Genomic DNA, 19493 nt, shown 5'->3' with positions numbered 1-19493 from the left:
AGGACTGCTGAGAAGTCAAGAACAATGGCCCTGGGTTGATCCTACTGCACATAAAAGTTAAATTCTTGTGTGGTTTAATTAATATTGAATTTACCAGATATTGTGTTACACATTATTTATTTTGTGTCTGTGAGTGTGTTTTTAGATGGGTTTAGTATTTGAACTAGTAGACTGAGAGAAACAGTTTATTCTCCTTACAAGGGAGGTAAAATATCTGTTCCTTTAAGGACCTGAATAGAAAAACAAAATGGAAAAAAAAAAAATTCTCTGTACTGAAATGCTTCACTAGAGCACTGGTCTGGTCCTGCTATTGGGATGAGATTTACACCACAGTGTTGCATATTGTAAGTCTCTGGACTTAGACTTGAACAAGTCAGATCTGACATTTTTCTTCTTGTATCCCAGGTTTTGTACACAGAGTAGAACACACCATGGACAGGTTTACTGTTTTATAGGCCTTCAGTGGTGTATGTATGTGTGTGTATGTATGTATGTGTATATATATGTATATATGTATATATATGTGTGTGTGCATGTTTGTGTATGTGTGTATACATATATATATGTGTGTGTACATATATACATACACATACGTATATACGTATGTGTATTTAATACTATGTAAATAATAAGGACATAGATATGCAAGGTATTGTATGAATACTAAATAAATATACCGATATAAATGAGAAAACTCCTTTGGATTACAAATTTGAGAGTTGCTCAATGGCTCACCATAGCATTCAGTGTTTTTTTTTAAATCTAAGTATTTATCCAAGAAGCACAAAATTTTTGTCTGTAACTTGGATACAGATATTCATAATATTGTAAGGTTTCATGGTCAGAAATGGAAAATTTTTAAAATGTCTGTCAGTAGGTGAATGGATTAGAAAAATGTAATGTATAACATAGTAAAATACATTTAGGGATAAAAATGAGTGAACTATTAATAAAACATCATGAACTACTCTGAATGTAATTACAGCGTGAGATAAATGTAACAAAAAGACAGGGATACTCTTCAACTCCATTTATAAATAATATTTGAACTACAAATATCCATAATAACAGAAGTAACCTGGGGATATGAAGGAGATGAGCAGCTTCGAGTGATTTTATAGGTGAAATTAATTTTTACACATGATTGATACATTTATTTATAGATGGTAGAAGTTCATAATTGTGCATACATATCACAAGTTGTAAACTTTAGACTTAATAATATCTGTGCTAATCATCTTTTTCATTGTTAAGACATCCTAGAAAATCATATTAAAGAAGAAATATTTATTTTTACCTCAGAGCATCAGAAATCTTAATTTATAAACCATTGCATCCAATGGTTTAAGGCAATAATGAGTCAGAAAATCACAGGGAGAGGAGCATGTGCTATAACAAAGCTGCTCACTTCTTTGCAGCCAGGAAGCAGAAAGAGAGGGTGAGAGAAGGACCAGGTAAAAGTTACACCTTTCAAGGGTAAACTCCCAGTGAACATCTTCTTTCTTCAACTAAGCTCCCTTTGCTAATCGCTCACCCATTCAGTAATAAGACATTAATAGGAACTAGTTTGGAGGCTAGCATAGGGAGCACAGTTCCTCTTATGTCTCTGACTAAAGACCAATCCCTCTCTGTTTGGGGAACATCACCTCCTTCAGCCCAGTACACAGCTTCAGGTGGGAATAACCCACTTCATCTTGCTTTTGAGAAGATTTTAGATCACAAATTTTCTCCAAGAGTTAAAGAATCAACAAATTAAGTACTGGTTGAAAATATTTTATCTAACTACTATAACTGCATTTAGTGGTAGATCTAAAAATAAGTTTATAATCTAATTGGGAATTGTCTTAGTCATTTTTCTACTGCTATGAAGAGACACTCTTACAGGTGTCTCTTACAGGAGAAAGCATTTAATTGGCGCTTGTTTATAGTGTCAGAGATTTATTTCATTGTCATCATGGCAGGGACATGGTGGCATACAGGTAGGCATGATGCAGGAGAATAGTTAAGAATTCGACATATGAATCCACAAGCAGAAAGAAGAGAAAGACACTGAGTTTGGCATGGTATTTTTGAAATCTCAAAGCTCACCCCCAGTGACAAACTTCTTCCAACAAGCTCACACCTCCTAATCCTTTCAAATAGAGTCACACCATGGAGACTAAGTATTCAAATCTATGCACCTATAGAGGTCATCTGTTGATCCGGATATTCATTGTTACATTTGTGTTGATTTCAGGTTTGGAGTATTTTGAATATACTAAATATTTGAGAACAAAAGAAAAGACATCAGTGGGTTAACTAAATGATGAAGTTTGTACTATCATAATTCAATCACTTTTTCAATACAATAGCCAGCTAGATATTTAGTTTTCACTGACTAACTCAAGTAGGAAGTAAACTTTATGATTGAACTTCACCTATGTCATATGTTCTTACAAGTCAATTTTTCTCCTTTTAGCAATTATAGGAAAGATTATTCAGTCACACAGTTACAAAGTAAAAATGTGTCTAGGTAACTCTGCCAACTTTAAGATATTACATGGGCTAATGAGCTACCACTTAGTCTTAGGATACGAGCAAAGGAGATGTGAGCTAGACAGTTTATTTTGCTGTTTTAAAGTCACTCAACAAGGCCGGGCGGTGGTGGCGCACGCCTTTAATCCCAGCACTTGGGAGGCAGAGGCAGGCGGATCTCTGTGAGTTCGAGGCCAGCCTGGTCTACAAGAGCTAGTGCCAGGACAGGCTCCAAAGCTACAGAGAAACCCTGTCTCGAAAAAACTAAAAAAAAAAAAAAAAAAAAAAAAAAAAAAAAAAAAAAAAAAAAAAAAAAAAGTCACTCAACAAGAATGTATGAGCAGCTTACGTTCTCAAGTATACACTTTTAAATAAAATTGCTATTCAGCTTTTGTAAGAAAAATGGTAAGTTTTAACACATCCTTTGACTTCCTTCTTGTTGATTTTGGTGTGTCTTGCAGCTGCTGAAGGGATGGTGTGCAATCACCTGTGTTCGAATGATGGCTGCTGGGGACCTGGGCCAGACCAGTGCCTATCATGTCGGCGCTTCAGCAGGGGAAAAATCTGCATAGAGTCCTGTAATCTCTATGATGGGTAAGCGACGACAAATCCACTTTAAACACATGAGCTATGAGCTAACGACGAAAGCAAAATCTGAGCTCTAGAAAAATGTTAAGAGTTTAAAATGTTAAGAGTTTACGAGTCTATCAAAATTTTTCAAGAGCGCCTGTGATGCAAGAAAAGAGATAAGAAGTTGTTTCAAGGAAAAGTAATTTTTGCTTGAAATAATAAGTCTGATATTGATCACCCTTCACATTTTAAAAATGTTTGCCAAGATAGATAAATATTAATGAATTTTACCCACTTACACATTAGTAAAACTGTTTATTTTCACCTTGAATTATGAGTAGATCATTAAAGCCCCCCCCCCCCCCCCCCCTCCGCACCAGTGGTTCTCAACGTTCATAAAGCTACAGCCCTTTAATAATCTTCATGACGTGGTATGCAACAGGTAACCCCAACCAAATTGCTATCATTGCTTCTTCATAACTGTAATTTTGCTAGTTATGAAACATAGTATAAATATTTGTCAAACGGATTGTGAACCACAGACTGAGGACCCCTGCCCTTCACCTTATTCCTGCTGCAGTTTCCCCTCTTGAACCTTTCACCTAGAGTGACCACAGAGCTCCTAATTATTCTCCACCCAGGTTGAATGGCTTATTTCCACCTGAGAAACAGCCCATGTCTCTGTGTCTTTGACAACCGATGAGGAGTATAGAAAAGCTACAGCTATGAGTTAAGTTGAAGAAGTTTGAAATGCGCTCTGCCACTGCCTAAAAAGAAGGGTTTCGACTAGTGACTTTAATTCCCTGGGGTACTGCAAGCATCACGTTGCGACAGGAAAACTTAGTATCCACTCTCTACTGTGGCATGTCATACCCCAGAAAAGCGCTTTCTCAGCACAACTTTGCACATCATAGTTGCCTTTCGTTTGTGTGATAATATATTTCTCAGTGCTGTTCCTACGTTAGTTTTCCTCGTATATCTCAATGAAAGTACTTTTGTAAATTATGGAAACTATATCTTAAAAACTGATTAAACCTGTCAAATAAATACACATTTATAAAAATGAGAAGTCCATTTATAAGTATATATTTATAAATACAGGACAGAAAGAAAACTTTTTGATGGAAAAATAAAGTTGAACAATTCAGTCTAATTTGCATTCAAATTCAAGTGGCAAAGTAATAACAATGAACATTCAAAATGGAAGAGACAGTACCTATAATGGAATCTTGAAACCCTGAAGCTTTTCCTAAAGGGCATTCATTCTTAATCCTTGAGATCAACACATAAACACGAGAGGGCACGTCAGAGGTCTTTGATGGCAATTGCATATTTAAAAATCATTCCTGAGTAAAACATGTTATCTCCTTATAGATATACTTAGTTATAGATCATACTTAGTAAACTAAATATCAAGTGTTAAATTCTCAAATACTAGTGTTAGTATAAGATTTAGATTTTGGGGACTCGGTTTTATAGCATTAATTCCGATTTAAAGGCTGACCATGCTAGCGCATTAGCATCTTGACTGTAATCTGTTAAGACACATCCAAGAGAGGGGAACTCTGCAAAAACCACAGTTAAGTCACCAGGGGATGTGGAATAAGAAGAGCAATGCTGGATACAACAATGATCAAAGACTCCGTAACTCTCCAAGACTTCAAGGAGGATCTTTGATGAAAGCAAGAAGCAGTCAGGAGCCCTGTAAATGAAATTAGGGAGGAAAGGTGAAGTCCCTCCATTGCTCTTAGGACACTGTGTTTACTCTTTAGCTGTGTATGTGGAGAGGTGCGCATTGGGTAGTGGAAAGGGGACCAACACCGACTACATTTTAGTAGCATAAACTTATGTTGTTCATTTGCCAACATAACCCTTTAATGGCCAATGACTGTATTATGCCAAACTTGTAATTACATGAAACTCAGACTCTCATAAAATTTCATTGTACATTATTTGTACTGTTTGTAGACTTAAGTATTCTACTTGGGTCATTTTCAACTTTTCTTCTGAAGACCTCCTCAGTTAAGTACTTTCTATCTCTCATGTTAATGAAGAACAAAGAGAAGGTTTATTTATAACTAAGATTTCAAACAAGAAATTTCATAAAATGTTTAGTCTAAAACAAATTAACATCTTACCGTATAAGTACTAAATTAATGTGACTGAATGTGTAGGTCCTATACAGATATTAACCTACCAGTTCTCTACATTTTAATACCAAACTTAAATCCTCGTCTTTTGAAGAAAGCATAATAGCATATGTGTATGAAAATTCCTTAGGAAACCCAATAAATTATATACTAATTTTAGAAATTAATAAAACAGAAATCTAACTTTTGAATTAATTTAGCCAACAGAATATATAACTTACACTTTGGAATTCCATTTCTTATTAATACTTTAGATCTTCAAATAAAAAAAGAAGTGATGATTTTTTGGGCAGAAAATATTTTACAATTTATCACCTAATTAATTATAATTACGCTATTCATGTTAATATTGCTTTCAAAAGATAGCTCAGGCTCCAAAGGCAAAACTTTTGAATAAATTATAAGTATAGATTTAGTTAATGACCAACATTGTTAATTACTACTAAACAACACTAAATTATCTCACCCAACATTTCATTTTGTATTTTAGTGAAAATCATGTAATTTTAGCATAATATAGATGACTTGACTCCACTTATCAAAGTAACATATTTATATTAGACTTTGAATGAAATAATTATGCATTTAAAACCTGCAATATATAAATAGACATAAAATATACTGATATAAAAATAGAGAGTCCCTATCATGGTAGATGACAATAATAAAGTTTTATACTATAGACATTAAAATAAAATGTTTAATTTATTCCATATAGAATTACTTCAAAAGGAATTTAGACTAAAGGGAATGTTGTGATATTTGATCAATAAGAAAATAAAATCTAGCATAAAAAGATATTTTTTTTCTAATTCTCCAAGGCAGATATTTTAAAAAGAGATAAGATATCAAAGTCTGTTTTGAAGTTTGACCAAAAGTAAGTTTAATAGTCTTTAAATTTGAAGGACAAGGTTGGAGAACATTCATATATCTTAGCAATTAGAACACTGAAATAGTTTAAAAATTAAAACTTCAATCAAGGGTAATATTTCATGTGGAAACAAGCAGAATAGTCTTTCTCAAAGAAGTGGAAGTTATTCTGCTGTGTCATCAAAAGAGAATTATTTTCTATTTTTGGAAAGCACTAGAATCTCTCTGACAGAATGAGACAATTGGTGAACCCAGTTGAGACCAAATAGAACCATCTGGCTGCCATATATCTTTTCTTTTAATAGAAAGTTTCCTCCTTAATGCACAGGAAAATGCATCTGTGGCTCCCAGCACAGTAGAGAGACAAACTCAAGAATTTACACTGCCAACAGGACTCTTAGCAGATCTTGCCTCATTTGTTAAGTTGACGGCTTGTTTGCTTACACCTCCTCATGCCGTTGATATTTTCACAGGGAATTCCGAGAGTTTGAAAATGGTTCCATCTGTGTTGAGTGTGACTCCCAGTGTGAGAAGATGGAAGAGGGACTACTCACGTGTCATGGACCGGTAAGCCTGAAAATGTTAGTGGGTGTGATGGCTTATTCGTTATCATGTATATAAATGTGTTGCCATTGTTTAGGGTCAATCTACTCTTTAAATTGGTACTTATAGGAAACTGAGGGGAAACATGTTTAATATTTGAATCCAGAAGCATACAGTTTAGTAGGAGAGATAAAATATTAGGAAATTTAATATCATATAAATATTTTTCCCAAAACATTGTATTTGAGCAGAAGAATAAGAATATAGAGTTGTCTTGAGACATGACACACTATTGAAAAAAAGATATACAAGTGATCCACTTAAATGATAATTTAATTAATGAAATCTGTACAGAGGGTTTAAAAAAACAGTTGAATGAGAAAATAAGACGTAAAAGTGAAAGGTTCATGTGGCTTTAGTGAGATTTTCAATGTCTCTGATGATGGCAGGATGAAGCATACCAGGAGGAGAAGCAAAAAGAGCTCCCTAAACTAATACCTAAAGAAGTAGAGTCAGTATTGTATTAGAGAGATAAATCCAAGGAGTAGATGTCCATCATGAAAACCTTAAGAACTGTGAAGCCTTATCCACAATTCAAAATTCTATTAGGGAGAATGTTTTTCTAAACCTCAGCAAACTCCTCCTCCTACTAGTTTTCCAGCACTTAAAGTTCTTTGAACAATGAGATCAGTCTGTGCTTGTCATTAGAAAGTGATGCATGCATCCTTCTTCAGACAAATATTTTATTCTTCCATTACTGAGACATCTCTTAGTAATTAATTACCAAGAGGATCAACATTTGGGTATAAGCAAGAATTAAGTCTAGTTTCAGAAAAAAAAAATGTATTTAAAATCTAAAGAGCACATTCCGGTGCTCCACTGTGGGTCTCTGTCTCTATCTCCATCCATCGCCAGATGAAGGTTCTATGGTGATATGCAAGATATTCATCAGTATGGATATAGGATAGGGCCATTTCAGGTTCCCTATCCTCTGCTGTCCAAGGAACTAACTGGGGACATCGCCCTGGGCACCTGGGAGCCCCTCTAGGTTCAAGTCTCTTGCCAACCCTAAGATGGCTCCCTTAATTAAGATATGTGCTCCCCTGCTCTCCTATCCATCCTTCCTTTATCCCAATCATCCCGTTTCCACAAGTTCCCCCATCCTCCCCTTTTCACTTTTCTCTCCCCATCTCCCCTTACCCCCATCCCACCCCACCCCCAAGATCCCAATTTTTTTCCCGGCAATCTTATCTACTTCCCATATCCAGGAGGATGACTATATGTTTTTCTTTGGGTTCACCTTCTTATTTAGCTTCTTTAGGATCACAAATTATAGACTCAATGTCCCAATGAGGAGCAGAAGGAGGGAGAACATGAGCAAGGAAGTCAGTACCACGAGGGGTGCACCCACCCACTGAGACAGAGGGACTGATCTATTGGAAACTCACCAAGGCCAGCTGGACTATGACTAAAAAAGCATGGGACAAAACCAGACTCTCTGAACATGGCGGACAATGAGGGCTGATGAGAAGCCAAGGACAATGGCACTGGGTTTTGATCCTACTTCATGTTCTGGCTTTGTGGGCCAGCCTAGCCAGTTTGGAGGCTCACCTTCCTAGACCTGGATGGAGGGGGGAGTACCTTGGACTTTCCACAGGGCAGGGGACCCTGACTGCTCTTCAGACTGGAGAGGGAGGGGGAGAGGAGTGGGGGGAGGTGGAGAAGGGTGGGAGGAGGGGGAGGGAAATGGGAGGCTGGGAGGAGGAGGACATTTTTTTTCAATAAAAAATAAAAAGAAATCCATGAAGGTCTAGTATCAAGAACATTTTTAATTATATATTTTATCATGACTTGTTTGGGTGTATTTAGTACAAAGTAATTTCATTTCAAAAAAAATCTAAAGAGCACATATTTTTCTATGAATGCACTTATTCAGCATTTAAGTAACTTAGAAATAATATATATGAGGTATATACCTCATATATATATATATATATATATATATATATATATATTCATATATATGAAATTGAGTCCTCTGTGAGCCACTCTGGAACCTTCTCTAAAGGATGTGCAACACGTGGTCTTTCCAAGGACGGTCACAAGTTCAATAGTATATGAAAAGGCAGGCCTTCCAGAAACAGAAACTTAGTTGTGTGCCACGAAGCATGAATGTAAAGAACAAATTACTGTTTCTTGGCCTCTAAGAAAGTATGTCCAAGGGCATCTGTAGGTAGCTTTTCTCCACTGTGAAGAGTCATGAACACACAGTTGACCTGGTACATGAGACATACCAATTCCATAAAAAATAGTCTATAAAAGGAAAGGAAGTTTGCCTACTCTGTTGGTGAAGCAAGCTGAGGTGTCTACCTGGGATCCTTAAGGCTTGCACATTTAGGTAACTATTTGGCAGTAGGTGTTGGAGGCCATGAGAGTTGAAGCAGGTGGCAACTAGTGTTCAGATACCAACCCACCAGAGGAGAGATTCTCTGATAGAGGTTAATCCTGTCCAGGTAAGACCTGCAGGATTATTGACTCGGAGAAGCTCATATTTGCTAAAGCAGCTTGATATCTCCCCAATACCTGTATTGTAGTATGTAATCTCATGTGATGTGTATAAGTAATCTCATGATTACAATTCAGTCTTATAGGCACATGTATCTGTGGCTGGTCAGGAAGATGATTTTTCATTTATCTGTATAATTTTGATATATAGAAAATATACTAGAATATTCCTCATAAATAAATCCATTGTTCCACAAAGACTGTAGATACTTAAAAGCCTGCTTTGTTTCTTTTGCTAAGACTAACTGAACGCAATTAACTGTCTTTTACCACAGAGCAAGTTCAGACTGGAATAAAGCCGTTTTGTAAATACATCATAAGTTTAAAACTTTACAGTTATGTACAAGGTCAGAGTCACAGATGGCCAACCAGGGTTGCTTGACAAAGTAATCTAAGAGTAGCATGCCAATTCTTTGCTTACAAAGTCTGTTGACAACAGACCTATGGCTCAAAGTTTGTCACTGGGCATACCCTGTCTGGTAATGGTCTTATTCCTATAACCTTGGAATCCTGTGTTGCCCTGGTAAATGTCTCAGCTCCTTATTGCTTTCCTTAGGAATATGATTTTGACCTATGAGAGATAGCTCTTGTAATTTTTGTATTTCTCCAAGCCTCCTATAAGAAGAGAGCGTTCAGGCTAGAGAAGAAGCAGCTAGGAGAATTTAGAAAGAGGGTAGAAAAATTAGAGTAGAAGCAAAAGAATAGAGACTTGTTTGAAGCAGCAAGTGTGGGAGAATTCTTTTGCTCTCAGATACCCTAAGAAAAAATTTCCTTTCAATTCCTATAGTGTCCTATAGTGTTCAATCTAAATCATGAAAAGGACCTTGGGGCTGGACCCCAAAGAACCTCATTAAGTAATGAATGAAAACAAGGTTTCTTCTGGAGTTTAAAAGCTTAAAATGAATGAATAAAATAAATAATATTGTGCCTTTTACTGCTATGCCTGGTATCGTGAGATGGGTCTGGATATAGTCAATGTGTATTAAACATAGGCGAGATGAAATACCACTGAAAAAGTGACTCCCAAGTTTGCCCATGTGCAGATTGTTTAGTTTGTCGATTGTTGCAGGTGCTCCGGCTCCACTACTTCCTGTGTATTTCCTGCTACTGTCTGTGACTTAATATTTTCATGACATGTATCTTTCCTCTTCCTTTCCATTATTACTCTTTCAAATCTCAGAGAAGTATTCTTACTTTGTTCAGTACGTGTCATTGTTTAGATGCTTGCTTTGCATCAAACTTCATTGTTGTTTTTTACATATTAACACTCATTCAAAGTATTTTTCAAAAAAATCAAAGATGAATTTCATATCAGTCTTTTCTCAAATATTTTGCATTCTACATCTTAAAGCTCATTTATCTTAATATTTCAAATTTTCCTAATTTTTTATACTTCGAAATAGCCAAATGTAATTAATAATTCATATTTTTAGTATAATTAATCTTATTGGTAGAAAATTAATATGTTTAAGTGAAGTCTAAGTATATTATTTGATACACCATATTTTGCTAGAATAATTTCATAGGAGATATCTATTTTAAAATATTTGATGTTTCCAGACTCGAAAGATGTCTCAGTGATTAACAGAATTGGTTGTTATTCCAGAGGATCCAGGTTCGATTCCCAGTATGCAAATGGCACTCACAATGCTCTGTAACTCCAGTTACAGGGGCCTGGACACTCTTATACATACTTACATGCAGGCAAATCACCAATGCATGTAAAAAGAAAAAAATGATATCTTATGCAAAAGATATTGGCATACATCCTTCATTCCTTTTATGTGATTACACTAGTTTTCAAATGTCAGAATTTTCAATTATCATGTTATTTACTAATCAAAACTGATAATTATGAAGCTCACTGTAGATCGTATTTACAGCTGGGACTTAACAGATATCATGCATGTTTTGAGAGCTTTGTGCTACATCTTTTTTCATATATTTTCTCTTCTTGTCTGCTAGGTAATTTCTCCATTCTACCAAAAAAGATATATTCTTTAAATTGCTAATAAATTTCTCACTATCATGAGCATAATTACAATCCCACTCTGCATGATCAGGGCTTAGAGCACTCGACCTTCTCCCCCGGGGTGCTCCTTCTGCTTTTTTGTCTTCTGCTACATGAACTTATATAAGTGATTACCTGTTTATTAATTTCTTTCAATGTGTATATTTTTATAGCTTCTCACTTATAAGTTCTCCAAAGAAATTGAGAAAATTTATTTTAAAAGATGCAAACATTTTATAAAAATTATATTGTTTGATGACACCCCCTGAACTTGTATGATACTCAGAGTCCTAATTCCAACCAACTAACAATTTGAATTTACTTCAAAATTATTTGATATGAAAAGCAGACATAATAAACATTTTTGTTTCATCACGGTAGTGCTTATGATACTAGATGTGACATGAAAATACAGACTTTATAAATCTGGAGAACAAAGAAGGCAGTTAATCAAAACACTTGAAAGTTACAAGGGCAAGGAAGATAGAGAATAAAGTGTGAAGTGGGGAAGGAGAGACAGAGAATTTCATGGTTAGTTTGTCAAAGTTTCCAATAGGATAAACATTTATAACTACTAAAGTTCACCAATATTGTTAAATCTGAGGAACACTGTGGCATTCCTCACTTAAAATATGAATAAACTTACCCATAATTATATAGCTACTTCAAAAGCCAGTGAGACATGAAGCTTCAATTCCATCGTAGAAGTTATGACTCTAAGTTTTTCCTTCCAGTCATTGTAGTCTTCCTTCCAGTGCTGTACAAGGAAACAGTGGAAAGGTAAATAGATAAGAGGAACCCAGCAGTCACTGGAGGTCGAAGCAGATTCCAAAGAGGCAGGAATAGAAGAATCAGATTTGGATGCAGAGAACAAGCTTTCAAACCATGTTTAAAAATGGAAAGTAGCTGTTAGAATGGTTCATCAAAGCTGTGCTAATATGTCAATTCTGTTCTTTCTTTGCTCTCAGAAAAGCATATTAAATACTTTTTATGCAGGGTACTCTGAAAATCTTGGAAATATTCAAAGTGAACCATCTTCCTGTTATGACCCATAAGCTCTGATTTTATGGCATCTCCATTTCTACATGAAACATTTGATAGTGGCAACACAGAGAAAGGAGGCTAGAGAGTTCAGCCCTCACCCCTTACTTAATGGCTTCTATTTCCATTTCATTGTTCAACATAAGCTTTATCTCACCTGCACTGACAGGTGAATGGCAGTCTTCCCACAGGGATGAAAGAACATTTTTATATGGTGGTAAATAGTAGCTTTCTTTTCAGTAGAAACTACTTGGGATAAGTAACTGCCACAGAGAAAAATAACATAATGCACACATTAGGATTTAGTCTGTGACTTTGCTGCCTGTCTAGATTATTGGGTCTAGAGACAGTTTAGAACCAGGGAAAAGGAGATGCATCCTTCATCTCCACAACTTTGTCACTCACTGCCTCTAGACACTTATTGTGCCTTGGGAATAGCACAATATGGGAGACTGAGCATTAGATGTTTGTCTTTTGTTATGAAAGTGAAACGGGAGCCAGTGCACTTCAAGTACTTGGAGCTTTGTTAGAATGCCTTTGAGCTATGTCAGCTGGCGTAGGTTTTTGTGTCATGGTGAATCAAATAGGCACAAACTAGCTGGTTGCATTAGACTATACTTAACAATTAATTTTAATTCATCACATTTTGTATGCTAAGATTTTTTGCCTACAAGAATTTAATAGAAAAATATGCCTAACTGAGACTCTGCTTATTTACATATGGCAGGCTTTATTCTGTGTTCTGCAATAAGCAGTGTCTCTTGTCTTGTAGAATAAGTCATGCCACTGAACATACTTGCACAGCAAATGATTCTGTATAATAGGTAGTATTACGTGCCTAAGTACCCATGAGCAGGTGTTAAAATTGGAAGCATGTGAAGTATTCTTTGGGAGGAAATGAGAAGTTACCATTAGCAACTCTTAAGTTAGAACGGGGATTAGGTTTCCTATGCTAATTTAATTTTTTTTCTTTTCTTTTAGCTCTTTGCTTCACATCAAAACAATGGAATAGATAGCTACTTGATCTAAGCTCACTGGTTTCTTTATGATTATATTTTCTTCTTGACTTCACTATTTTTCATTAGATACTTCAATCTTTGGTTTTGTGCTGCTTTATATTACTGACTTATAATATCTAGCTGATTTTTAGGTTGCCGTTACCCCCACAAATAAACATAACTGCACAGTCATCCCTTATTAACAGTTCAGCATAATGTGCTCCAAACATGGTCTCAAGTTCACAATATTAGCAAATATGAACTTGGTTTAATTGTGTCCTTGATTGCTCACTATGTCCTACTTATCTAAGCTTTCTTCAGGTGTGCTGTAATAAGTATTCAGACTTACAGACATAGACAGATAACAGGAAGACTAGAACTGGAGGTAAACAAATTCCAAACAAGTCATCCATGTAATTTTATTGTCATAAACCCCCTAAGCAAACAGAGTGGCTAGAAAGGAGGGATGATAGTATCAAGTAGGACATAATTAAAATAACAGAATATGCAAAGATTTGGGCCCTTCTGAAGAAAAATCTTGAGACTGAGCATAGTGGTACATTGCTTTAATTCTGCAATCTGGATATTGATAAGTGAGAATTATAGATTTGAGAACACTGGGTTTCACTAGAAGACACTGTCAAAAAATAAAAGTAGATATTGCAAATGAATATATACTATTTTTGTTAATGTTTTCATATTAGTGTGGTTTATCAATTTTCTATTTATTAAAATCATGTATATTGTAAAAGAAAATATGCAAAATGAGTTCACTATATTTTAATTAATAATTTTCATGATACCTACATCACTGGATAAGATTCTCCAGGCATTTTTTTATTTTAAAATAGTTATTATATAATTTTTAATATTTTATTTTTTTTGAATAAGTACTATAAGACTCTAAAGATTGCCCTATAGTTTGCATATCATTTCCTTTTAAGCATCATTATAAGATGATTTAAGACAAAGAATAACCAAGAAATTTATTTACTTACTTATTTATTATTTATCCATATACATTGGTGTTTACCTGCATGTATGTCTGTGTGAGGGTGTTGGATCTCCTGAAAGTGGAGTGACACACATTTGTGAGCTGTTGTGTGAGTGCTGGAAACTAAATGCTGGTTCTCTGTAAGATTAGCCATTCCTCCTAAGCACTGAGCCATATATATGTCTAAGATGTCTAATACCTGATAATTCAATCAAGCTAAATTTTAATTTTATTTCAAATAGTCACTAGGAAAGTTTGCCTCCTATGAAAAGCAATGTGCTCTAATTTCCATTATGCATTATTTCTCATTATTTTGTGGATTTATATCTTCTCAATAATGGTGATAAAACATACAATGGAAACTTTATTATATAGATATACTTTTACTTTATAATACTATTAAGAATGAACCACAAGATGAAAATGTTGATACCCTTTTGAAAGAGCCATTGAGAAACATTAGTTCAAATTAAGCCACAGAGATATTACATGAAGAATAGATGAACTGATTTCAAAAGCAAGATGTTCCCTGAAGAAATTTGATAGTATGATAATAGATGATGGTTCATACACGGAATAGTGAAGTAGAAGTTTAAGTTCTCTTAGTGCTATTTATACTTCAGTGGCCACATCCATGTTAGTGTCATAGGAAGACTTATTGAATTGTCACTCAAAAAATCTATGAAACTAAGCTACATAAATGCTTTTCAGAAGGATTTGAACCCATTTTTATTTCTCCACATTTGTTTTTCTTTTCATATTTAGGGACCAGACAACTGCACAAAGTGTTCTCATTTTAAGGATGGTCCAAACTGTGTGGAGAAATGTCCCGATGGCCTACAGGGAGCTAACAGTTTCATCTTCAAGTATGCGGATCAGGATCGGGAATGCCACCCCTGCCATCCCAACTGCACCCAAGGGTAAGCATCCTTCCTGGCCAAGGACGAAACCATGGGCGTGTTTTCAGTTCAAAGGATGAACATACGTATCAGTATCTGTGATGATGTCTCCTTGCATTACAATAGCCTCAGGAAATGCTATTCATCGTTATAAATTACATGTGGATTTTAAAATGGTATTCTTTTTAGGAGAACCTCTGAAATGTCTCCACTGATCATTTACCTTAGGAACTCCTTCATGAAGCCAGTATGATTTGGATGCAGTCTTGAAACTGTCCAATCTTTACAGTAGACTCAGTGTATATTAGAAAATGCAATGCCATACATGTATGAGAGATTTCTCCTATGTGGTTCTAATTATTTTTCGTCAAAACTTAAAATGAGTATATATCTTTAAAAATGACTGCCTTGGATTCATCCTTCAATGAAATCTGAGACTATGCAATCAGGGCAGAGAAGAAAACAAGAATAAAATGCTTATATGTGTACACACTACATAACTTATATAGTTGTGTGAGACATTTTATTGTAGTTTCCTTATAATTTAGAGTTCTTTGTCATGAAACCATTCAGAAAGATACATACATATTTTTCATTCAAAAGGATGTCTTCTGCATCATAACCTATGATATTAAAAATTATAAACAAAAATTGGAGGGATTGTTTTTGTTCGATGTTATGGCCATTGATGTTCAAAAGAAGAACATTGTATACAAAAGGAAATAATGCCAACTCTAACAAATTCTAATCTATTTCTTTAGAAAATATCTTATCTCACTAGCAATTTCTCCTTGTTCCCTAGAAAAGTTAAATATTGTTAAAATTAAGAGTAGCTAACTCACTCTATTTTCTCATCGTAAAACCTCACTTTCTTTGTGAGTGTTTACTCTCAGTGTAGGCAGAGAAACAGACAGATGTACACACTTGTTGAGAGTTATCTTGGGTGCTTTATATCTGGCAGAAAGTGGAGGTTCTGTAAAGAGATTGTTCTGACAGATTGAGCCCTAGCTGTTAGAAGATATTGAAAAAGTGAAGTGAACAACATAATTTTCTGCCAAGAAAACATCAATTTTTGGATGTTGCTATAATTTCCTACAGGTCGGGAAATCAGCTAAGTCACTCCATGTAGTAGCAGATCCTCAAAAGGTACAGCAATATTCTGCCCCATGAATGCAAATGCAACATAGAAGAGCTGCCTGCCAACTCCTCAGTCTCTACACAGGCACACAGATTGAGGAAGAGACAGTCAACTATACATTTTGCTTCAAGGAAAACAGAAGTAATAAACAGTTCCCCTTGTGAGTTTTGGTACACTTGAGTTAAAACTATTTTATGAAAACATAAAACCTGGTGCTACTGGAGCAGAAGAGTCAGCAAGAGAAAGAGAAAACTTTGCTTGCTAAAATCATCCACAAGAGGGTTTTATTGTTTTGCAACTAAAATTAAACCAGTAAATTATTCAATATAATGTCGATGTCAACAGCTGTTGCCATTCAAAATGAGACCTTTTGCTGTTTTTGCAAATCTAATTACAATGAAGCCATTAGGGAAATGAAAGTGAGACAAGAGCCTAGTATGGATGTGTGGCTGGAGTGTCTTCCTTGTCAGCCTTTTAAATCATAATTGTATAATAAAGGAAAGCATATATAGTAGAGGGAAGTATAAGTTGAGGCCAATGAAAAGGGTTCAAGTTACCGTAGCAATGAAGCTTGGATCTCATACAAAAGGGGTGCTGAGATTTAATGGGAACCTCTAAATAAATAGAAAAATGCCCTCAACGGCTTGTGGCTGCAGAATGGTGAATCAGAGGATGCTGTATTTCTTAGCATCTTCCAGGGTAATATGTCTCCAATGAGGACTTTGTCCTGAGGTCTTGTTGTTGCCTTCTTTGAGCTTTCCCTTCCTTATTATCAGCAATTCCTACATTGTATGAACTAGATCACACCATACCCACTGTCCTTGGCATCTTGTACTAAAGAAACATATACTGGGAAGTCTGTTTTCAGACTGAGTGTGAGCATATAGAGCTATGGTCCAGAGAAAGATCACAGACAGAGAGAGAAAGATCACAGACAGAGGGAATGCGGGGCTGAATGACTCTCTTTTATTTCTCAGCTCAGCCATTAATTGACCATATGAGTAAGTGTGAGCTCTTGCCAGGCCAGTTCTACTTCAGAAAGCAGGTTCCCTTCCATATGCCGATATCCATCAGGATGTTCAATAACTACGTTAATGGAAAAAGACTTTCCAATTACATTATTTTAGGAAATAAGTTTGTACTTTGAATGCAGTTTAATGATTTCCCTAAAAATAAAATTATGTATCTTATACCTGAAATGTATTTTTACTGCTCTAAAACTGCATTCAATAAATTGACTCTAAAAGTCCCTCTAGTACTTTTTTAAAAGATGAACCATTAGTCCTGATGAGAAACCTCTCACCGATATTTTTAGAAGGCAGAAAAAAAAAAGGAAAAGGAAGAAAGGGAAGAAGGGAGGGAGGGAGGAATGAAGGAAGGGACGAAAGAAAGAAAGAAAAAGGGAACAAAGGAAGGAAGGAAGGAAGGAAGGAAAAGAAAAAAAATGTCTCTTCTTGCCTTGGCTGGAGGCCACATTTTTATCAACAGGTTTTTTTTTCAGTCATTCTTTAGCTTCTTCTGTGGGATTCAAGCTAATCAATTTGTTTTCTTTCATTTACTGATCCAAATATCATCACCAAAAGCAACTAGGAGTAGGAAAAAGTTTATTTCAGCTTGTACTTCTAGTTCACAGTCCATCATTGAGGGAGGTAAGAACAGAAACTCAAGATGGTATTTGAAACATAAAGAATGGAGGACCACTGCTTGCAGATTGGTCAGAATCTCATTGCTTAATTAGCATTCTTATACAGCTCAGGACTATGGTAGGCACCTATGGTAGGCACCCCAATAATGAGATGAGTCCATGTGCATCAATTAATAATCAAGATAATACCCTTTTGATATACTCACAGGCCAACGTTATCTAGGCAATTCCTTCATCAAGACTTCCTCTCAGATGATCAAGTCTGTGTGTCAAGTTGACAAATTAAACCCACCTAGGAGACCTATTTTTTTTAATCAAAAGTCATTTTCAGAATTAAAACATTCATAGATTGCTAAGGACTCACACTTATGTTATTGAATTTATATACCAAAACAATACCTTTTTATGGTGTATTGAAATGATGAGTTGAAACAAAAAGTAATAAAAAAATTAAAAAGTGAAGTTTTCTGATGTTGGCGTAACCCTATAATCACTAGGAGGTAAAAGGAAGAAAATTTCTATAGTTTTGGGGCCAGCCTGGCCTACATAATGAGTAAGTATGCAAGCCAGGCCTCCAGATAACATTCACTCTCAAAAACAAACACCAAAAACAGAACAAGAAAACAACGAATGAAATTAAGGACAACAATAATATATGTATTCATAATAAGCAATATCTGTGGTTAAAGAAACAAAAACTAAATTTATTACATAATGCATAATGACCACAGACATTGTTTTCTACAGTGACATCACTTATTTCTATGATAAATTCATAACTACTTCATTTCCTTTTATTTTAATCCAAACTTGCATTGTAGACATGGATTGCAATGCTCCTTTCATTGAATGATGTTTTTAAAATCTTTTTTTTTATAATTACTTTTTTTTTCAAAGATTTATTTATTATGTACACAGTGTTCAGCCTCCATGTATGCCCGAACGCCAGAAGAGGGCACCAGACCTCATTACAGATGGTTGTGAGCCACCATGGGTTGCTGGGAATTGAACTCAGGACCTCTGGAAGAGCAGTCGGTGCTCTTAACCTCTGAGCCATCTCTCCAGCCCCTGTTTTTAAAATCTTAAAGCTTTGTTATTATTATTTTTGACAAGTATCTTAGTTTCTTTTATCAATTTTTCTTTTTCTAGTTTTCAAGTTTAAATAATGAAAAGTAACCATAGATAGAATGATAGAAATAAAATCTGCTTGTAGAACTAAATCTGTAGCCTTTATAATGATAAAATTGAAAATATCCTTCAATTTTGTTTCAAAAATTGGATATTTTCACAAAATGTCTGAATTATACTTGTCATGTGGGTGGAAAAGGGCACTTACATATCAGTATCAGCAAACATAAGTTAAACTTGTCCCATCATTCTGAATTCATGAGATGGTTTTAGAGTATATATAATGTTATGAATTTCTGTAAATACTATGCTTTGGAATATTAATATTTGCATGGTTTTATTTCTGATCTTATTTTTGGCCCCTTGCTATTTTTTCTCAAAATTTGATGTTTCTCTTACTTTTTAATCTTGCTCAACCAATAAGAAT

At 35.1% G+C, this 19493-nt stretch overlaps 1 protein-coding gene across 2 annotated transcripts in view; it reads left to right on the top strand.

The window, feature by feature from the left end:
* Positions 1 to 19493, top strand: part of Erbb4 (erb-b2 receptor tyrosine kinase 4) — a 1049748-nt gene that overhangs the window by 772702 nt on the left and 257553 nt on the right. For both annotated transcript variants that reach the window (XM_041631763.1, XM_041631764.1), the window contains exons 13-15: positions 2976 to 3108; positions 6578 to 6671; positions 15022 to 15176. In XM_041631763.1, the coding sequence (XP_041487697.1) occupies positions 2976 to 3108; positions 6578 to 6671; positions 15022 to 15176 (382 nt within the window). The remainder of the gene's footprint in view (positions 1 to 2975; positions 3109 to 6577; positions 6672 to 15021; positions 15177 to 19493) is intronic.

Source organism: Microtus oregoni, unplaced genomic scaffold, assembly GCF_018167655.1.
Source record: "Microtus oregoni isolate MIOR12 unplaced genomic scaffold, Mior012 000038F_ref0000394, whole genome shotgun sequence".
In the NCBI taxonomy this organism is placed as follows: domain Eukaryota; kingdom Metazoa; phylum Chordata; class Mammalia; order Rodentia; family Cricetidae; genus Microtus; species Microtus oregoni.
This window is presented reverse-complemented; position numbering and strand designations above follow the sequence as displayed.